The 22045-nt window shown below is 64.4% G+C and overlaps 1 protein-coding gene across 1 annotated transcript; it reads right to left on the bottom strand.

Moving 5' to 3' along the window:
• Positions 1-2404: 2404 nt before the first annotated feature.
• On the bottom strand, positions 2405-20321 carry THOP1 (thimet oligopeptidase 1). The gene is made up of 13 exons (XM_057710097.1): positions 20158-20321; positions 17197-17409; positions 15056-15204; positions 14010-14117; positions 11110-11212; positions 7479-7639; positions 6842-6977; positions 6286-6652; positions 5998-6199; positions 4077-4263; positions 3806-3946; positions 3072-3208; positions 2405-2835 (listed from the first exon to the last, which is right to left on the bottom strand). The coding sequence occupies exons 1-13, from the start codon at positions 20171-20173 to the stop codon at positions 2680-2682; spliced, it is 2076 nt and encodes a 691-aa protein (XP_057566080.1). The 5' UTR covers positions 20174-20321; the 3' UTR covers positions 2405-2679.
• Positions 20322-22045: the final 1724 nt, after the last annotated feature.

The following is a 22045-nucleotide window of genomic DNA, read 5'->3' as shown; positions in this document are numbered from 1 at the left end:
CAGTTCAGGATGTGCGGATGAGAGCATCACACTGGCCGGTGGCCACCTGTGCGTGGCCCGGGTGAGCTGTCTCCCAGGAGGCCCAGCCATGGGGTCCCACTCACCCGACAGCCTAACCCTGAGGCTTGAACCCAGAGCCCTTCTGCCCGGCCCAGGCCAGACCCACGCCCCGCGCTGCCCATCTACACCTGATTCCGCGACTCCCCACGCAGCCCAGGGGTTAAGATTCCGAGATCCCATATGCTGCACGGTGCGGCCAAAAAAAAACAAAAACAAAAACATATCTGGATCAAACGCAGATGTCACGAGATGACGTTGCCTGTTTCCAGGGGAAGAAGCCGTCCTCAGCGGGGGCCCCTGGGGGCTGTCTCCTGCCGGTGCCGTGTGTGACAACAGCCGGGAAGGAGCAGACACAGCCCTGATCCCAAGGTGCCCAACCGCGCCAACCCCGCCAACCTCGCAGGGAGGGTGAGAACACAACAGCGTGTACCAGCCCCCAGCCTGCTGCAGCGCCGCACGACCTCCCCTGCGGACTGCCCATCCCACAGAGGCACCAAGCTCTCCCCAGCGTCCGGAACCTGAGAGGTACTTGGAGGATCAAAGCTGGGAGCAGACGCGGAGCCAGGGGAGCAGACAGAGCGAGCAGCTGACTGCTCAGCACCCAACCGCCTGGGGGAGGCCCCACCGGGCTGCACAGCGGGGCCCCCATCTTTGCATTCAGGTTTCAACAAACCCCAACAAGCAACTGCACAGAAACGTCACACAGACTGCAAAACATACACACTCCATCCTTTCTAAAAATGTATTCCACCTTCACGGAGAAGGGACAGGAGACGGAGAGGGGTGAGAACCTGATTGGCAGGGGTCCTGTTGGAACCCCAGAAGGGGGGGGGAAGGGTCCAAGAGGTGACACTGGGCCACACTCGACCCCCAGTGACAGCTAACAGCTGCACTGCTGCCCCTTCCTGCCCCAGGACCTGAGCTCAGGCCCCAGAGTGGCTGGCGTTTTTGGTGAGATGCTCTTACTGCCTGGAGGCTGGTCCGGCTGCCCTGGGAACCACACCCCAGCAGGGCCCTGTGCCCATCCTCCCTGCCCACGTCCCAGGCTCTGAGAACAACTGTCTCCATGGGGCACCCCACTTCCAAGCCCTTCAGTGACCATGGGGGATGGGGAATGGGCTGGGCTGCCAGGGAGCCTGAGCGTCAAACACCTGAGCTCAGCCCTGGGGGCTCACGTGAGGGCAGGGGCTGGGGGTGGGGCGGGCCAGCAGATCCATCTCCAGCCGGTGTTCAGCCTGGATCCTGGGCCCTGGGCAAGGCCTTGTCCTCTCAGTCCTGACCTGCCTGCTCAGGGACCCACCAGCCTGCCCTGTGGCCCACCAGCCCGAGGTCTGTGGCTTCCCCGAACCATTGCCCGGCAGAGCCAGGGTGCCAACGCCACACCTGGATTTTGCACGGGGACCACCTGGGGGCTCAGTGCAGGTGAAGACGAGCAGACCCCAGGCCCCGACCCGCTGCCTCCATCCATGAGGAGGTGCCAGGGTGGGAGGCCTGGTGGATTCCTTTTCCAGCCCCAGGTAACTCAAGCACAGTCACCTTTTCAGCACAGCCCTCTCGGCCTCTGGGCGCCTGCCCACTGACCAGCCCAGAGCACAGAAGGCAGAGGTGGGCACAGGGAGCTGAGCCAGGTCCGCAGAGGGCAGACGCTGCAGCCCAGGCCGCAGCCGGCCGGCTCCGGGCAGGCGAGAATGGGCAGCAGGCTGAGGGGAGCATGGGGCACAGTGCGGCAAGGCCTGCCCGCCGGGGCCCTGGGGAGAAGGTCAGGGCGCTGCCCCGTCCCTTGCTCTGCTGCCTGGCATCCTTCGTGGGGACGAAGGGCTGCAGGCAGGGCTCCCAAGAAGCTCCGAGGCCAGGAAAGGAAACGTGGGACGGCCCAGACCCCCTCTCCTGCCCCAAGGGTGAAGGACACTTTATGAATTCCTACTGCAACCAAAAAACATCTCTAAGGCCTTTCTGAAGAACTACTAGGACCCAGGAAGGTGGCCCCCCGCTGTGGTCAACTCCACCAGCTGCTGAGGCCAGAGGGAGCCGGCCAGCCAGCTGGCCGTGAGCAGGAGGACAGGGCAGGAGGGCGGGGACGGCCACGGCCGCGCTTCCCACAGCTGCGCCCATCCCCACAACCAGCTCCCGCCAATCACAACCTCGGGAACCTGGCACCCTGGCGAGCGGTCTTGGCGGGGCCCCACCCCCTGGCTGACTCACCCCACAGCTCAACCGTCTCCCAGTGGCCTGTGAGCGGCCTTTGGCCTTCAACGGCCCAAGGGCTGATCCCAACCGAGGCCAGGACACACCCCGGCGTGCCGGCTGCGAGCCGCTCCTGGGCGGAAGGGACGGCAGTCAGAGGCCAGGACTGGAGTCTTGTTTTAATGGCTGAGTTTCGTAGAACCGTTCTGTAACCAGGAAAACCTCCCGGGAAGGGGCTGCATTAGTGCAACAAAGACAAGCCTCGAAGCCCGGCTCTCCAGGCACCTCCAGGCGGGGACTTTCAGCCCAGGCCAGCCGCCAGGGACCCGGGGGCTGGGAGGACACGCAGCCCCTGCCCCACCCCGGCTGGGCACTAAGGCACCTGGGCGGGGAGCACGCGGCCCAGCCCGCCCAGGTGGGCAGAACCCTGCACCGTCAGCAGGCCGGCGGCTCGCAGCCCTCAACCTGCAGCCCTTTGCTCAGGAGGAAGGCGTCCTGCTTGGGATCACGACCCAGGAAGAGCTTCAACATGACACTGGCGTCCTCGGAGCCACCAGGCCTCAGGATGCAGCTTCTGTAGTCCATGCCAACCTGCGGACAGGGGGCGGGAATGCAGGGGGGTCGAGCACCCCTCCCCGGATGGATGGGGACCTGGGGGGGGGGGCAAGGGCTGGAGCCCGGGGGCGGTGGGGCCACCTCTGCTGTGACTGAACAAAGGGCGGGAAGCAGGAGGGCCGGGGCGGGCCCAGGCTGGTGGCACCGGCATCTGTGCCACGGCCAAGGCCAGGTGCAGCCTTCTTGGTCTGGGCAGCGGGCTGGCCTCTCACCTTGCTGCTCAGGACGCCCTCCTGCTTGAAGCGCGTGTGGAACATGTCAGCGGAGTACACCTCGCTCCACAGGTAGCCGTAGTACTGCGCGTCGTAGCCGCCTGCCAGGTGGCCGAAGGTCGCAGGCATGTTGGTCCCTGGGACGGAGGCGGAGAGGCTCTTGCCGCGGCCCCCGGGCCCTTCAGTGCCCCTTCCCAAAAAAGGGGGCCTCAAACAGCCCCGTCTGAGACACCCGCCAGGGGGTGGAGGTGGAATCGGCCCGACGCTTCTAGAAAACGGGGGCCTTGTGGGCGACACGGCTGGGGGAAACAAATAAGTCTTCGCCCACTTTCTGCTGAAACTCGAACGGGTTCACCCCAGACCATCTCACAAGGTCCGCGGCTGAGGCCCCGCGTGATGTGTCGGGGCTGGGGCTGGACAACGGGGAGCGCGCTGGCGGGGCATCACGAGGGACGAACCACGTGCCTGCACCAACACACGTGCTCCAACCTCGTCTACGCGTTACCCTCTCCTGCCCCGCCCGGCTGTTCCCAAAGCATGTGCAGAGCCGCCCACCCCACCCGCGGCTGCCACGCGCCACAGCAGGAGAGGCCGGCCCAGGAACCAAGGCAGGAGGAGGCCAGAGGTTACGGGCTTCCCCCGGGCCTCAGCCACAGCCTGTCAACCCGTCCCCCTCTTCAACACACCACTGGACGATCCTCCCGACCCGAGAGGCCCGGCTCGAGCGCGGCTACCTGGCGTGGCTGGGACCCCGAGGATCTCCTGGCAGAGACGGGCGTACTCCTCGGCCGGGTCTGCGGCCGTCTGCGTGGCCGTCTGCGTGTGCAGGGCCTGGTCCACCTTGGCCAGGACGATCTGGCGCAGATTGAAGAGGCCTGGTTGGGGGAAGAGGGGAGGAAGGTGATGGGCGCTGGCTCTGTGTCCAGGCCGCCCTCTCCGCCGGGCGGTTCAGCAGCCCCCACCCCTCCCTCCCCTCTCCCCCTGACTCTGTGGGGCCGGCCGCACCCGTGTTGGCCTGCCGGGACTTGATGAGCTTGTCCAGCAGCTCCTGGGGGATGGCGCTGCCCGTGCGGTAGTGCTGGGACATCCTGAGCAGCGGCTCCGCCTCCCACACCCAGTTCTCCAGCATCTGCGAAGGGGCCTCCACAAAGTCTCGCTCCACGTGCGTCCCGCTGAACATGGCGAACTCGGCCTGCAGGGGGTGGGCGTGGAGCTGCAGGAGGGCCCGACCCCAGACCTCAGACCCGCCCAGGACACAGGGAGGCACTGCGCCCCCTCCCCACCCAAGAAGCCAACGCGCTCAGCCGAAGCCCCACACCAGGAAGCAAAGGCCCAGACACAGCGGATCTGGACGGTGGCCATTGGCAGGTGCTCTTTCCTCCTCTTCCGTGCCCAGAATTCTTTCTAAAGACACGGCGCCTGACACAGCGTGGCTGGAACCCAGGCCTGGCAGGCGCAGAGCCACAGGAGCCAAGTGCCCCTGCACATCCTTCCCAGGCCCCAGGGAGGGGGGCCAACGCCGCCTCCTCACTCCCGGGTCACTGGACCCCCGCCTTCCAGTTCCAACTCCAACTGCAACCAAGCGTCCTTCTCGTGGTCTCCTGCGTGCTCTGATGTGTGCATTTTTGTGTTTTTTGGGTGATTTCTCTATTCAAGATGGCCCCGAGCACACAGCTGAAGTGTTGTCTGGTGTCTGGAGCGCAAGAAGGTGGTGACGTGCTCACACACAGGACACGTGCTAGAGGAGCTTCGTTCAGGCGAGGGTCACGGCCCCGCCCGCCATGGGTGCAGCGTCAATGAACCAACAACAGGTATCAGACCAGGTGTCTTTAAACAGAAACGCACCTCACATGTGGCTGCATGGGGCTCGGTCGTGACAACGTGGTGACAGAAGGTGTCCCCACTCTCACATCACAGACAACACTCAACCACAGTGGACGACAAAATGAAGAGCTTAACTACAAAACTTCTAGAAAGAAAATTGAGAACCTCTTAGCACCTTGGCTTAGAGAAAGACTTTTTCCATAGGACAGAAGATGTGCAAAACGTGCAAGAAAGCAGTCAATAGACCGAACTTCAAACTCAAAACCTTCTGCTCATAAACATACTGGTAACAAGAAGTCCCTCCACACCCGGGGAGGTCCCTCAGCCACGGAAAGGGGTGAAGCCCCAACACATGCCACCACGTGGAGGGACCCTGAGGACACGAGGCTCAGGAAGAGACGCAGACACAGGAGGACACACAGGGTGCGACTCCACGGATGGGAAACGTCCAGAACAGGCAGCTCCACAGACACGGGGAGTGGGTTCCTGGCTGTCAGGGGCTGGGGGGGAAGGAATGGCGGTAGAGTGACTGCTAAGGGCGTGAGGGACACTTTTGGGGAGATGGAAATGTTCCAAACGGGGCAGAGGTGACAGCTGCACAGCTTAGCAAACTGTCCCCGCACGCTCTGGTGCCGTCGTGCGGGGTCGCTCTCGGGAGGAAGCACCGACGCCGAGGGAGCCGAGCAGTGTGCACGCGCAGCGGGGCGGGCAGGCCGGGCCCCGCGTGGGGGGTCGCTGGGACCCGCTGGGACCCGCTGGGCCTCGGCGTCCCCGGGAGAGCAGCAGCTCCACAGCCTCCCTGGGCGCGGCGCTCACCGCCCCGGGGCCCGTGCTCTGGTCCGCAGCACCTACGGTCACCAGACGCGCAGGCAGCGTTCTTTTTTCTCTTCTCAAGACAACTCCCGAAGTGCGTTTTTTTAACGCGCGCGGAAGCCGCCCGACACCCTGGGCGGGGCTGCCAGCCCCCGGAGCCGCGAGGACGTCCTTCTCTGCGGTTGGCGCGCCCGGCGCATGGGGTTTCACGACGGAAGCCGACGCCGGGGCGCCGCCGCGTCCGAGGGGACGTCGGAGCAAGGATCCCGCGCCCCGCGCCCGCGCCCACCTGCGAGCAGAGCTGGTGCATCACGTGCCCGAACTCGTGGAAGTAGGTCTCCACCTCGTCGTGCTGCAGCAGCGAGGGCGCGTCGGGCGTGGGCTTGGTGAAGTTGGCCACCATGGCCGCGACGGCGATCTGCCGGCTCCCGTCCTGCCGCAGGCAGCCCGGCTGCAGCCCGAAGCAGGCCGCGTGCCCGTACTTGCCCTCCCTGCGGAGGCACGCGCCGTGAGGCCCGGCTCGCGCCGAGGGGGCCCCGGCCCCGGCCCGCGGCCGACAGGCGCCCCGCGCACGCACCGAGGGTACAAGTCCAGGTAGAACTTGCCGACGACCGCGCCCGAGGCCGCGTCCCGGACGGCGTAGAGCGTCACGTCCTCGTGCCACACGGCGGCGCCCTCCTCCAGGTCAAAGGTCAGGCCCAGCAGCTCCTGGTAGATGCCCAGCAGCCCCCGCGTGACGACCTGCATGGGGAAGTACTCCTTGAGCAGGTTCTGGTCCACGCGGTAGCGCGTCTCCTCCACCTGGTTCATGTAGTAGCGCATGTCCCAGGCGTTGATGCGCCCGTCGAAGTGCAGGCCCCGCTGCTCGCACTCCGCCTTCTTCAGCTCCAGGATCACGGCCCGCTCCTGCTCCCCGAGCGGCTTCAGCTTCTGTGCGAGCTCGTCTGCGGGCGGAGGGAGAGGCTCGGCTACCCCCGTGCGGCGGCCCCCCGCCCGCCCCTCGAGGCAGAGGGAAGGGTCCGGGGAGGCACCGGGAGCCCCGCGGGCGGACAAAGCAGGGTCTCGGGCAGCACCACGTCCAGTCAGGGTCCCCCGACCCCCCTCCACCCCGGGAGCGCGGGGGGCGGGGTTACCTAGGAAAGCGGCCACCACCTGGCTGGTCTGGGCCATGTTCATCTCCAGCACGTAGTCGGCGTGCGTGCTGAAGCCCAGCAGGCGAGACTTCTGGGCCCGCAGCCTCACCAGCTCCCTGAGGATGACGCAGTTCTCCTGGAACCCAGACACGGCCGGCGCTGGGGACCAGGGTCCACGCCCTCCCCGAGGGGCGCCAGGCAGGGTCTCCGCGGGCGGGGCTCTCAGGCCCCTGGCGGCTGGGCCAATCCCCCCCCCTCCTCCTCTTGGGCCGGATTTCTATGCACTTGGTGCTGTGCTAACACATGGTCTCTATAAACCCCAGATCCTTTTCCAACCAGAAAGGGAGTGAACCGTGATGGGCTCCAAGGCAGAGGGCAGAAGAGTGGCGGCCAGGCTCTCCGGGAGCCCCTGAGGACCCCCCGGCGTCAGGGCTCTGCTGACACCTCGGAGGGCTCGACCCCACCGACCCAGCCCATGGGAAAGACACAAGGCGACATCCATCTGATCTGTTTACAGGGAGGAAACAGGCTGTTCACAACAGAACTCCTGCCCCGGGGGCCCTCACGACACCTGCGAGGGGCAGAGTGAGCTCGTGGGGCCCCGCCAGGCACTGAGCCGGCAGAGGCGGGCTCTCACCTCCTTGCACCGACAGTTGAAGGCCTCCTCCACCTTCCTCCTGGTCTCGGGCACATGGCATTTCTTCAGGAGGGGGAAGTAGTGTGGGTACTTGAGGGTGACCTTCAACTTCGCATCCTCGGTCTTCTCCAGCGAGTTCAGGAAGTCCTCAGGGAGCCCTCCTGTGGGAGCCAAATCGGGGCTCTGAAAGGACCAGCGGGCCACCCAGCCGAGGCGGGAAGGGTGGGCTTCCCTCCCGCGTGGGAGGCGAGGAACGGGAGGCAGCAGGGAGCGCAGGGCCCAGTGTGGCCTCCCCACACGCACACTTCCCACCCCTGCACCTGAAGGGACCATGTCAGGAACTCCCCTGCCTCAGAAATCTGCCGCTGTTCCCATCGGGGCACCCTCGGGAAGGAAAAGCTATGTTTAGCTTCACCCAGGACAGCCTCCACCCGGGACAGCCTCCACCCCGGGACAGCCTCCACCCCGGGACAGCATTCCCCCCCCACCGGGGACAGCCTCCACCCGGGACAGCCTCCACCCCGGGACAGCCTCCACCCCGGGACAGCCTCCACCCGGGACAGCCTCCACCCCGGGACAGCCTCCACCCCGGGACAGCCTCCACCCCGGGACAGCCTCCACCCGGGACAGCCTCCACCCCGGGACAGCCTCCACCCCGGGACAGCCTCCACCCGGGACAGCCTCCACCCCGGGACAGCCTCCACCCCGGGACAGCCTCCACCCCGGGACAGCCTCCACCCGGGACAGCCTGCACCCCGGGACAGCCTCCACCCCGGGACAGCCTCCACCCCGGGACAGCCTCCACCCGGGACAGCCTCCACCCCGGGACAGCCTCCACCCCGGGACAGCCTCCACCCGGGACAGCCTCCACCCCGGGACAGCCTCCACCCCGGGACAGCCTCCACCCCGGGACAGCCTCCACCCCGGGACAGCCTCCACCCGGGACAGCCTCCACCCCGGGACAGCCTCCACCCGGGACAGCCTCCACCCCGGGACAGCCTCCACCCCGGGACAGCATCCCCCCCCGCCGGGGACAGCCTGCACCCCGGGACAGCATCCATCCAGGACGGGCTCCACCCAGGACGGGTTCCACCCGGGACAGCAACAGCGGGAAGTGCTGGTGGACGGCACCAGTGGGAGGCAGGACCCGCCAGGCAGCCCTGGCTGTGTCCTGGTGGGCGGGGCCCCGCCCCACTCCTGCCGCCAGCACCGCTACCGTGGCCGGCCTCCGACCTGGCCGGGCCTCCTAATGTGGAGACCGAGGCACATGACTCTCAGGTGAAAGCCTCCAGGGACCCGTGCTCACAGCCTGGGCAACGCAAGGCCACTGCCCCTCACGCCCCAGCTCCGACCTCAGAGGTCAGTTCACTGAGAACCCTGCCGCCCAGTTCAACCCTGGGGCCTGGGAGCTGGGGGAGAGGGGAGGAAGCCCAGAGGTTCCCCTCAGGTGGGCCATCACGGTGGGCCCCGATAGGTGGGCCCGTGACTCACGCGGCAAAGCTCTCCAGTGGACCCAGGCCCAACAGGCAACAAGAAACAGCCCTGGGAGGGCCACCCTGGCCCCGGACCAGCTCCTCCCCGTCCCAGGAACACAGGACCCAGCAGCCGGTTCTCACTGTTGGACAAGGTGGTAAAAGCACGGAAGGGCTGCCACCAGACGAATCCTAAGTGCTCGACCGGAGCTGAGGCATTGACGGGCACTCACAGGTGTGTGAGCACGTCTGCATGCACATTCAGAGGCGCGTATCTGTGCACACGTGCGTGCACGCAGCTCTCGTCAGCTGACAGGGCCCAGAAACAGCAGCTGTCCAGCAGCCAGGAGCAGAGCCGGCAGCCAGGTCTTGATTGTGACTCCCCTGCCAGGGCCGGACCGGACCAGAGACAGGACACAGCGAGCCGGGCCCACGCCCCGAGTCAGACAGCAGCTGCTCAAGGAATCACGGGACACGGCCACTAGAAGGGGCTCCTCGAGGCCAAACTGGGACCGTGAGCATCTAAAGAAGTGATGACAGCAGAGGACCAGAGCCCGCTGGACAGAGCAGGACCTGGAAGCCCGCCGCGAGGAAGACATCGGTCAGCAAGTACGCTGGGGGGCGGGGGTGGGGGGAGTCCTGACTTACAAGAGAACATAAACCAAGAGACGGAGAGGAAGCCAGCGGGTGAAAACGGGAGGAGCCACAGCCTCCGTGCTTCTCTGGAGAAGTGATTGATTATGAAGGAAAACAGTGACGTCACAGGGAAGACGCCTGGCGGAAATCGCCTTAGCCACGGGACTGAGACTTGGCAAAACAAAACAAAGTTTTATACACGTATGTATGACTCTCTCTACAGACTGGGGTGGGGAGAAGACAGAGAAAGAACACACCATCTACGTTCCTGTAAAACGACACCCAGGATCCTTTCGCAACAAGGAGAAAATAACCCAGCGCAGCTTCTGCTCAGCTGGAACTGAAACTGCAGACAGGGCCAAACCCGCCAGGCTGGCCACACACGTCCCGCCACCCCCCAGCCCTAGAGACCAGGCACTGGGGCTCTGAGCGTCTGCTCCACGGAGCTGGGGGTTCACGTTCCAGCCCAGGAGGCCAGGCCGAGACAGCAGGGCCGCTGGGCTGGACAGACAGGCAGAAAAGCAGCCCCGCAGGACGGCGTGTGCCAGCAGATTCAGCTGCCAGATTCCAGACGCCCAGGGTCGCCCTTTGGCCTGTGAACCCCGGGAGCCACAGGGCTTGTTGCCCAGGACACGGGGGGGGGGTGGGGTCCAGAAGCTAGGGCAGCAGAGGTTGGCGTGATGGACCCGAAGCACCTGCCCGGGTCAGCGTGCGTCCACGGGCATCCCCAAAAGCCAGCCACCCAGAGGCCAGCACGGTGCCACATCTTAACACAACAGCCGGTCACACAGAACCGGTGAGGCCGCTCGGCCCCCGAGCCGCGCGCAGAGCCCGTGCAAAGCGGTCAGCGCGAGCAAGAGGGAAGCAAGTCTATGAGAGGCTGAGGAACTGGACAACAGGGCGGGAGCCTGGAGAGGCAGGAACCAAACGTGATGCCCGAGGCCTGACGCGCGCCGACAGGCCAGAAGCATAAAGACAGCCGTCAGGACAGCTGGGGGGCCGGCTGGAGGGCCACTGGGCAGCCACTGGGCGCTCTGCTTCCCGAGGGGCCGGCACCGGGGGCGCAGTAGGTGCCCTGGCGCCTGGCGACGTGTCCGGGGGCCCCGGCGCAGGAACAGCACTCACGGCATCCCCGGGGGGAGGCCGGGCCAGGGCAGCGCACGGGGCCTCCCCGGTACGTTCCTGCCACTTCCCTACAGGCGTGAAACTTCCAAAACAAAGCATTTGGGGAAGAGGGCAGAAGCTGAAAAAGCCTCCCAGGCCCCAGCCTTCAAGGCCCCCCGCAGGACCAGATCGGGGAGGACTCTGTGAGATTAAAGAACCACCACAGAGAGCGGGGTCAGCTGGCGTCTCAGGGGACACCTCCCTTCCGGGCAGAATCTTAGCAGACAGACCGCGGGCCCTCCCCAGGGAAGGATCCAGAACCGTAGGCTCCAAACACTCTGCACATACTGGGTGAAGAGGGCCCTCGGCGGGGAGCACATGGACGCCCCTCCCCCGCCACCCACGGCGCCCCCACGCACCCAGCTCCTCGCGCGTGAAGGGCAGGAAGGTCGTGTCCTCGTTTAGGTTCTTGTTGAAGTCAATGCACAGGAGACTCAGCTTCTTCTTGATGCTCTTGATTTTCTGAAGAAGGAAGACGGCGGTGAGACGGGCAGGGCATGGAGCGGGGCTCGGGGAGAAGAGGCGGATGAGGCGGACGAGCCGGGGAGCCGGGAAGGGACGGGCCACAGGGGCCCGGGGCACTAACTGCTAGGACCCTCCCCGGGAGTTACCCCAGGGCCACAGCCGAAGCTGGAGCCATTTCAGTGCAGCTAAGTTTCTGTCCCTTCAGGGTCAGTATCCCTTCAGAATCAATCTCGTTTTCAGACACAGTTAGAAATGGACCAGCCCGGGCGAGGGAGCGACGTGGGGCGCAGAGGAAGGAGCCGGCTCCCCGGGGCGCCTCGCGACCTGCTGAGGCCGCGCCCTGCACCCAGCCCCGCGTGGGACAGCAGCTGCTCCAGGGGCGGAGCCGACACAGGCGTCGGAGGACAGGAGGGGGCTGGGGGAGCGAGCCCGCCGGCTCTGCACACGGCACGGGCTCCTCGGGCGAGCCGGGCTCAGAACCAGCCCGCGCGCCGCCGGGCCTCTGCGCGCTGCAGGCCCAGCGCCGGGCACTGGCCTCACCGCGGCCCCACCCGCCACGACCCGGCAGGGAAACGGCGCCCTGGGCGGACGAGGCGGCGCTCAGGACCCTGCGCCGCGCCAGCCGGACGCCTCTCCTGGGCGCCATCCTCCACGGCGGTCCCCGTGGTCCCGCAAGTGTGCAGACAGTCTGCGCACGCCCCACTCTCCACAATTCCGAGGCCCACGGCGCCTGCTGCTCAGGAGGGGTTCAGCGCCCACGTGCTCTCCAAGTGCTGGTCACCTCGACCACAAGGCGTGGCACCCGGACAGTGCTCGTGTTACGTATGAGAGCGGCCGCCGAGCCCCGGGCCAGGCCTGGTGCCCCCATTCGCCCCGTCTTTCCCTTTCTGATGCAAACCGGCCCGCGCAGGACTGCACCCCAGCCCCTCCTGCACGGGGCTCCCAGGCGCGGGGCCCCTGCCCTGCCCTCATCACCCGAGGCAGGCCCGCAGCCCCGGGACCCCTCTAGCCGATCCTCAGCCTGCTCCTCCCCAGGGAGCCACACTGGAGGTTCCGGTCCACACCCCCACCCCTCCCGCCGGACCCCGGTGCCTCCCAGGAGGCCCTGCACCACGCGGCGTGCCCCCCAGAACCAGGAGGGACAAGCTCTTTCCTGACCCGCTGGCCTCACTGTTCTCTACTCCACACAAATTGACTTGTTCTGCCCTCGCGACCCCTGTGAGGTGGTGCTCAGGTCACCGGCGGGGCAGACCGTTGAACAGGTACAAAGGGGTCCAGGGGCTGGCCTCTGGGCACCCAGCCAGCTGGGGGCAGAGCTGGGTCTGATTCCGGCCATCGAGACGCAGCCACGGCGCACCCTCCCCCCTCCCCAGGTGACACACTCGACCGTGGGTGGCTCCCAGTGCCCGCCCCCACTCCCTACCCCACCAGGCTGCCTCCCGGCGGGGACCTGGACTGCCCATCGCCCTCCTGTCCAGGGGGCCCCAGGGAGCCCCTCCTGCTGGAGCAGGAGTGGGAGGAGCTAAGGGCTCTGGGGTCCATGGTGGGGGCGAAGGGCGCCAGGCAGCACGGCCCCAGTGGGGCCCACGGCTCGTCAGCGGCCGAGTCAGGCAGCGACCTGCCCCCGAGCGTCAGGGACGGGCCCTCACCAGGCGGAGGGTCATCGCTGCAAGAGGAAAACGGGAGAGGGGGCCCCGGGAGAGGAACACCGGGAGGGGGCAGCTGCCCTCCAGTTCCTTCCCTCGTCCAGCCTGACTGGAGCTTCTGGGAAGGGCCACAAAGACAGGAACGGCCAGACGGGCCAAAGGCGGGGACGCAAGGCTGCTTCAGGAAGCAAAGCGAGGCCTGCAGGAGGGTGGGAGGACCTGGAGAGACAGGCCCCGGAGTGCGGGCCCACTGGGGACCCGCGGGGCCGCCGGGCTCGGCCGAGAGAAAAGGGAAGGGGCAAGGCAGACACCGCAGGGCATCCCCCCATCGCCTGCCAGCCTCCGTGCCCAGCGGGAGCCGTGCTGTGACTCCTGAGAAGACGCGTGTGTCCGGTCTTGGCCCCCAGTCCTGGCCTAGCTCCTAAAACCTAGAGCCACGGGGTGGGCTGGAACGTACAGCCCCACCCCCGGCCCACCTCCTGGGAGGGGAGAGGCCCAGGGCTTGGACGTTGAACCAGCTGCCAATGGCCAACCACGTAATCATGCTCATGTAACGAACCTCTTTAGAAATCCAAAAGGACGGGGCTCAGAGAGCTTCAGGGTGGGTGCCCGGAGGAGGCCTGGAAGCCCCACGCCCCGCCCCCTCACCCCCTCACCCTTCCGCCTGGCTGTTCCTTTATGATATCCATGAACTGGGTGCCTGGCTTCTGGGAGCCGCTCTGGAAATGAATGGAACCCTGGGCGGGGGCGCGGGCGCCTCTGACACAGCCCGTGGGCCACGCGTGCGGGGACGACATGCGCCTGTGGCCGGCGTGGGCCGGGCCCTGGCCCTGCGGGGTCAGCGCCGTCTCCGGGTAGACAGAGTCAGAACTGGACTGCAGGAACCCGGCGGGCACGGCGCTGCTGCTGTGGGAGCCCGCAGGCTTGGCGTCGGGACGGACGCAGCTGTGCGTGGGGAGGGGCTGAGGCTGCAGGGGGCGGGGTCCCCGAAGCCACGGGACGGGGGGCCGAACCCCCCACACTCTCCGTGGCGGGGGAAGCCCTGCGACCCTGAGAACCGAGGGCAGAGCAGGTGCAAAGGGAGCGCTGCCCCCGACAGCCCTGCCCTCCGGGGGCTCAGGCGGCAGCAAGACGGGCCGGGCGCTCACCTCCTGCGTCTCCTCCGGCAGGTGGAGCCCGTTCCTCCTGCCCAGCTTGATCAGCCGCTCCAGGTACCGTGACGCCTCTGGCCTCAGCGTGTCCTTCTGGACCTTCTCCTGGGACAGGAAAACCAAAGTTCTGTTTGTAGTGGAAACGGAGCTGGTGCCCAGTGCCCACCAGGCAGCAGAGCCCCGGGAAGTCACTGCGGGAGGGGGTGTAAGGCGGTGCTGCAGTGCTGGGAAGAGCCTGCTGGTTTCCTAAAAAGAAAACTTGCTACAAAGGCAGCTCTCCCAGGACGCGCAAGCACAGCCCCGAGCACGCATCCCAGGGAAAGGGGGGCTGACCCACACAGAACCTGGGCACAACGCCCGCCTGACGAGGAACCGCCCCCGACAGAGCCGCTGGGGCCTCCCAGGGCCGCGCGGGGCGGCCGGGCCAGCGGGAGGACGCTGCTGGGACACCGGCTTTACTGTCACAAGAGGTGACGTCGGGAAGACTGGGCAACGTGCAGCGGGACACTCAGGATCACTTCCTACAGCGGCACGCCAACCTCCAATGGTCGCAAAACTTCAGCTGAAAGAGGTGCTGCCTGTGCTCTCAGAGGCCCACCCCCCCCCCCGCCGTCCCGAAGGAGACGCGTCAGCGGGTTCTAAGACCCACCCGCCAGCCCCTCGAGAAGTGGGCAGCAGCGCTGGGCCGGCTGCACGGAACACCCACGGGGAGGCAGGAGCCGCACACGCCTGTCACGCCTCCCCTTCCCCTCCCCCGCCTCTGCCATGGGAGTCAGGATGTCCCCGCAGGTGTCCCCGGCAGGGTCGGGAAGCTGAGGGGACATGCGGACGCGGGAAGCCGCTTCCTGCTTCCCTCCCTCCCTCCACGTGTCCCTGTCACGTCCCGATGCTGTCTGTTGTGCTCAAACGGCCCCGCGGCGAAAGCAACGCCTTCCAGGCCCAGCGCCCGGCCCACCCGCGGGGGCGCCCTGCTGCCTGACACACCGGGGGGCCCGGGGAGCAGAGCGGCCCCGTGGGAAGCCGTGCGGACTCCGGCCGCGCACCTGCAGCCACACGATCCGCTGGTACACGTCCTGCCGCATGCTCATCTCCACGTCAAACTCCGACAGCTTCTTGTCCGCCTCCGTGCTGGCCGTGCGCACGTCCTTGGAGGGAGAGACGTGCTGGGGGAAGTCCAGGATGTTCCTCTGAACTGAAACAGGATGATGGGACAGGCGTGAGAAGAGCCCCGTGTGGAAACGGGCAGGCGGCCCCGGGCTAGAGGTGAGCGCGGTCCCCCACGTCCTCGGGGACGCGCCGTCCGAATGCGAACGGACTCAGCTCAGGACACCCCCAACCAAGAAAGACTGGAACAGGGAGGCAGGACGAGGCCCAGAGAGGCCAAAGGGCCTCGGTGCCAGAAGAGCCACGGCTGCCCACAGCTCCGCGGCAGCTCACCGATGCTCCTACACCCCGCGGCACACAGGGGGGCCGCTGTGGGCGCCTACGCTGCCGCTAAGTCGCCACGCGACTGCCGCAGCCCCACTCCCAGGTGCACACGGAGAAACGGAACACCGTCCACCCAAAACCTGTGCACACGCCATCACAGCAGCGTGGCCCGTAGCAACAGAGACAGTGGGCTAGTGTTGTCAGGAGGTGACGGCTGATGGGGACAGGGCTTCTACTTGGGGTGATGGGAGGTTCTAGAATTAGAGAGTGGTGAAGGTTGGATATGCTAAATCCACGAAAACCTATGCTTTAAGTGGGCGGGTTACGTGGTACGTGAATTCTGCCACAACAGCGCAGTTCCTCTGAAAGCATGCGCTTTGCAGGGGGCGGGGATGGGACAGGACCTGAATGAACATCACAGTTTGGGGGCCTCTGTGAGCGGCCTGGTCTGGTGGGCCGGCTGCAGCACGGAGACCTCCACGGGGCGGTGACCTGCTCAGCGGACGAGGCCAAATGCGGCGGGGCTCTGGGCAGGCCTGATGCCGGCCGCCCGAGAGCCGTGAAGAGGACGGAAACAGCCTTTTCTGTCCGTTTGGGATGTGAAAGCTGTGACTGCACCGAGTGTGACAGCGGAACAGCAGAGTGTGGGATGAGTGCAGGCGGCTGGTGCGGGGAGAGGGGGCGCCGGAGGGGGCGCCGGGCAGAGCTCCATCTGTGCTCAGAGAACCCGACGCCCAGCACAGCAGAGGGGAGGGGCTCCCCGGCATGAAGCCCCCAGGTGGGGGCGCAGGAGGGGCAAGGCGGCAAGTGGCCGGGCACGGCGAGGGCTCCCGCCCTCATCCCGAGGGCAGTGGGAAGGCATCGAAGGAAGGGCTGGCCGAGGGGAGTGCCGTGGTTCAACTCTAGTTTTGTTTAAAATTACTGAGGCTACTGAGGGGAGATGGAAAGAAAAGGCCACGGGAGCGGAGGGAGAGACGAACCACGCCTGGCAGGCTCACGCCCTCGGTGGAAGTCAGCATCGGCCGCCCTCCAGAGCCTCCTGCCAGAGACGAGGGGGGAGATGAGGCCCCCGACGCCAGAGCAGGCGCCTGGGACGGGGCCGGCCTGCGGGCTCTCAGTCCACTGCCTGGCCGCAGCCCTCACCGCTGGGCCCACACGGCGGACCCTCTGGGGACCGAGCATGCGGCCCGCGGTCGGCAGACCCGGCGCGCGAGGCATCAGGAACGCGTGAGAACCCCGCAGCGGGATTCAGAGAGTCTACGTGGTTCCCAGAAAAACAACCTTCTAGAGATTCGGGGGCAGGGGTCTCCTCGGCTCAGAGTTCTCTGCCTCGTCAGCCTCTGCAGAGGGGGCTCTGGGAGGCGGGCTGTGCACCTGACACACAAAGGCAGTGGACAGACCCACGGACACAGCAGGGAAGGACCCACTGGGTGGTGACGAAGGCGCCTCAGGGCACGGGGGTGGGGGGGCGGCGGGAGGAGAAACTGAAAAGGGACCAAGTTCAGCCGCTCAGAGAAAACAAACAGATCGCCCGGGGCGGGGAGGGCCTTTGGTTTCAAGGTCAGCGCGTGAGCCGGCTCCCCAAGAGGACGGCTGGCAGACGCTGCCTGACGCTGCTGTGTCAGGCCCTCTGACAGCACGGCCCGCGGGCACAGAGCGGGCCACCAGGCCTGGGCTGCCTCCCTCTGACCAGGACCCCCCGCTGACCAGCCCCCGCCCCCGCCGGGGGGCGTCTCCCAGTCTGGGCAGAGCTCACCTGTGTAGGACACCTCCACGTCGGCCAGTGCCTTGAGCGTGTTCTCGTAGGACACGTCCTGGAGCTCCTGGGAGCCCACGCGGTCGTACACGCGCTTGGTCTGCTCAATGAGCTCGGTGGTGAGCTCCCCGATTTGCTGGGCGCTCAGGTCCCACCGGAGGTAGTTCACAGCAGAGCACGGCGCCGCCACGTCCAGGGCATCTCCTGCACAGGCTGGACCCACAAGACAGAACCCCACACCCGGCGTGTCTGCTTCAAGCCCGGAATCAGGGGCAGAGTAACGGTGCGGGGGAACCACACCGTTTCCCAGAGCAGGTGGCGAGGCCCCAGGGCTTCGTGGGGATGCACAGGGCGCTCGGTCCTCTAGAGCACAAGCACACCCATGGCTGTCACAAGTAGGGAGTGATGCCACTGCATGGGCTGGGCCAGGCACGCTGCTCAACCCCACGGCACCCAGGACAGTCCCCCGGGACAGACCCAGACGCCAGCAGTACTGACGGGGACATCTGACACACCTGCATGTCACTGAAAGAATACTGTGACTGCAGGGTGGTACCACTGACCTCCCCGAACGTAACATGTGACACGTGTACTGTATTATTTTACTAAAGGAGGGGGAACTCCTGATTATTCAGGGGTCCCTGGCCCCAAGAGTCTTTGGATGATAAGAGATTGTGGTCTATAACAGCAGCTGTCTTTGAAAACCTCCTTGTGGTGTTCCAGCATCTTCTGACCTCACTGAATCCTCAGCTCTGTACTCTGCACTCTATGCTGCCCCACTTCACAGACGGGAATCCTGAAGTCGCCACGAGCCCACTGCCGGCAAGCGACAGAGGCGAGGCTCAAAGCTGGGCAGCCCACTTCCCCTCCCACGCCGTGGACGCGCTCACTCCCGCTTTGTACTGACAAATCTGCACACCTGGCGGTTGGGTCCTCCTCTCCCCTCTCCAGGGCTCCACCCTGCACTCAGGAGTAAAGTTCAAACCCTTTATCAGAGTCTACACGCTCTGTCGCTCTGTCGGCAAGCAGCATTGTTTTCGTCTAGCCCCTGGGCTAAAAATGATCCTGCTGTGAGCGAGAAGACGTGCAGCCTGCCCGCCAAGTCTAAAACAGTTGGCCCTACACAGACCGGTTCCCTGACCCCTGCTCTACTTTGTCCAGACTCTACTGGGTCCAGCACGGCAGGTTCCGCCAGCTGATTTTGCCAATTTCTCTGAGCCCAGCCACAGTGTCTTTCTTCGAGAAGTCTTGCAGGCCTTCCCACAGGTTGCCCCCTGGGTCCTGAGCCCCACCACGCCAGTCTTCCTCTCTCAGAGCAGCCCCCAACGGCATTCGCAACGCCCCTGTAGGTTTGCAACGGCTACACCTGTCCATGATTACTTGAGTTAATGAACAAAGCCCGGGCATTCCGTCCAGCTGGGTGTGGAATGTTTAATAAGCAAGTAGAAGGGGCTGCTCCTGGAAACACCCACCCATGACTCACGTCCCCCTTCTGGCAGGCAGGCGTGGAGCAGGGCCGCGTGGTCCTGGACGCCCTGCTTTTGAAAACACTGGGCAGGGTGGGTTTTGCAGGGTGCTGCTGGCTCAGGCCTGCGTTTGGTGTCTCTCGGGTAGGTTTCGTTTTTTTGTTTTTAAACAGCATTATCAACATTTGTGGCTGGATCGTTCTCTGCAGGGGGCCATCCTGGGCACTGTGGGGAGTGGAGCAGCATCCCTGGTCCCACCCACTCGATGCTAGGACCCCCCCCCAATCACGACAACCACAGATGTCCCTGGACATGGTCCCCACCCCCCGACACAATCACCCCAGCTGAGGACCACTGATACTAAGTTGGGGGGTGGGGGGAAGCCTCTGAAGTCAATAGAGGTTAGATTTTTCTGGCCAACTGACTGCTTCAAACAGAGAAAATCTCTGCAAAATATTTTGGATTTCTAAGACCTGCAGAAGAGGCACTGTGAGTCTGCATTAAATATGGGGATAAAGAAGGGGTCCAGGAGCTCAGGAACGGCGGGGGACCCGAGTGAGCCAGAATTGTCGGGAAAAGCTTTAGGTGGAGCTAGGATTTGAAACCTGTGAGCAGGCACATTCGTTTCACAAATATTTACTGATTGGCACCTATGTGCCAGGTCTCCGAGTTAACGATCCTGCAGGGAAACAAGGCAGACAGCATTCCTGCCTTCCTGAGGCCTGAATGACCATTAATACAATTATCACCGTCATGGCAAAGGGCTGCAGAGAGAACTGGGGGAGGACCGGTGGGGAAGACAAAGTTCCAGGAGGCGCCCCTCAACGTCCCCGGAGATTTTCTAAAACCCAGGACCAGGTGGCATCGCTGCCCCAAACGAAAACTCTTCCAGAGCGCCCCTCTGCGCTTCACAGAAAAGGGAACCCCAGCCGAGTCCCAGCCAAGATGACTTGTTGCTCTCCGAACGCCTCACGCGTGTGCCTGCCTCCCCGCCTCTGCCCTCGCCGTTCCCACCACCTGGGATGCTCCTCCCGCAGGACAGCTGCTTCTCCCCGACCCGGTCCAGACTGAATGAAACGCCACCTCCTCCGAGAAGCCCTCCTGCATGGCCCTCCCTAAAGAAGCCCCCCCACCCCCAGGCCGTGCACCGACCACGGTCTAAAGCCCTCGCCTGCCGCCTGCCTGTCGCACGAGCGTCTCCGGCTCTGGAACTGCGTCTAGAACCCCCTCGGAGTCCACCCCGGGGCCAGACCCATCCTCAGCAGAAGGGACCGCTTGAGTTTGCCGAATGAGGGAAGCGCTGGAAAAGCCGGTTCATTCATTCGGCAACCGAGGGGGGCGGGGTTCCGGGCTCGCTGACCCCCCTCGCCCGCCTGGGCTCGGGTCACTCGAGGGTCACTTGGCTCCGCTCTTAGGCCCCGGGGGGGACCCCGAGGGAGGCGGCGCGGGGCTCCCGGGTCCGGAGAGCGGGACCACACCAACGGGCGGCCGGTACCTGCGGGGGGCTTCATGGCTGGAGGGTGTGCAGCGGCGGCCTCTCCCTCCACCCGGTCCGCGTCGGCGCAGCGGCCAACAGCCTCCGTCCACTCAGCCGCCGCAGCTGGACAGACCGAGGTGCCCGCCGCCCGCGCGCCAACTGAATGCTGGGAGACGCGTGCGCCGGAGGGCAGGGCGCACGCGCATCCCATCTCCGCCACAACCCATCCTGCGCACGCGCGGGCACCCCCCCGCCCGTCATTGGCTCTCAGAGGTGAGAGGGCGGAGCCTTCAGGAAGGCGGGGGAGAGGCGTTTCCATGGAAACCCACACAGCTGGCGCCTTGGAGCCTTCGCTGGGCGCTTTCTGCCAAGAGTTCGCTGGGGATTCCAGCTCCCGTATTAATTTGTACTTGCCTCCTTTTTACCTTAATTGTGTATTTGGCTAGTTTTACAAGTTTTCTCCCTCACCTAAGGTCCTCCGTGGTCGCTTACCATATCTCGGGCGCTTATCCCATTCCCAGCTTCCAGCATCTAAGGAATAGAGAAGGTGCGACGCGTTTGTTAGCAGAATCCACTTGGTCAATTACATTCAACACACATTTATTTAAAAAACAGAAATATAAGCATGTAAGTATCATTGAGAAAGTTTCAGTAAACGGATCCAGGACTTCAAACAACAGGTGTTTTGAAACAGTGCAGTTGCCTGACCTATATCTAGGCTTGTCAGTTAAAACAGAATCTGGAACCGTCTAAAGCATCCAGAAAGAAAAACTTAGAATTAATCTGGCCCCCAAACCCACCTTGGTTATTTCTGCAAAAGAAATTAAATGAAAATAACCCAGGGTGTTAAGTGTGCATGCATTTTAAGTAGGATAAAAATGAATTAGGAGAGCTTCCCCGATGGCACAGTGGTTAAGAATCCACCTGCCAATGCAGGGGACACGGGTTCCAGCCCAGGTCTGGGAAGATCCCACATGCCACGGAGCAACTAAGCCGGTGCCCCACAACTGCTGAGCCTGCGTGTTACAACTACTGAAGCCCTCACTCCTAGAGTCAGTGCTCTGCCACAAGAGAAGTCACCACAATGAGATGCCCGCCTGGAAGAGTAGCCCCCACTCACCACAACCAGAGGAAGCCCACGTGCAAAGACCCAAGGCAGTCATAAATAAATAAATAAATAAATTTATCTTTAAAAATGAATTAGAAGAACACCTCTGGCAACTTTAACGCTAATTTAGTAGGGAATTTCTTATTACCCACCCTCGATTTTTTTCTCTCTTGAGGATATCAGCGCTTTCCCTCTGGTCTCCAGATCCACATGTGAAAGAGAGACCTGCCCTAGCCATCCCAACCAACTCACCCCCGCCCATCACAATCATAACACCCACTTTTTCCTCACAGCGCTTGCCCCTAAGTAAAACTTATTCACTTGTGTACTAGTTTACTAGTTTATGGTTCCTCTACCCCAATACAAGGCAATGAGGGCAAACATTTTGCTGGCCTTTATAGCCGGTGTGCAAGATTTGTTGACCACGAGCCACCTGCTGTCAACAAACACCTCTGTATTACTTTACTCTTATGGGTTGAGTGAATGAAAGAATGCACTTGTAGGTGGATGCGCGGGTGAATAAATGAGCAAATACGTTGCGTGAGTAGCCACCGCTCGCTTTCAAAGAGCGCCCGCGATCCTCTGGGCGCCAGATACCCAAACGGAGCCGCACCACGTGGCCGACTCGGCACCACGTGACGGCTCCGCCAACCCACAGAGTCCGCCACTGTCCCACCATGCACCGCTCTATTCCGGCTGCGGAGGACGAGTCCATCCTGACTTCCGGCCTGCCGTCGGTCCCAGAGGTCAGTTGCCCTAACGACCAGCTTGTCTCAGACTCTAAATTGCGTCACTTCC

Source organism: Hippopotamus amphibius, chromosome 15 (genome assembly GCF_030028045.1).
Source record: "Hippopotamus amphibius kiboko isolate mHipAmp2 chromosome 15, mHipAmp2.hap2, whole genome shotgun sequence".
NCBI classification, from domain to species: Eukaryota; Metazoa; Chordata; class Mammalia; order Artiodactyla; family Hippopotamidae; genus Hippopotamus; species Hippopotamus amphibius.
The sequence above is the reverse complement of the archived record's forward strand: the minus strand, read 5'-3'. Positions and strand labels throughout refer to the sequence as shown.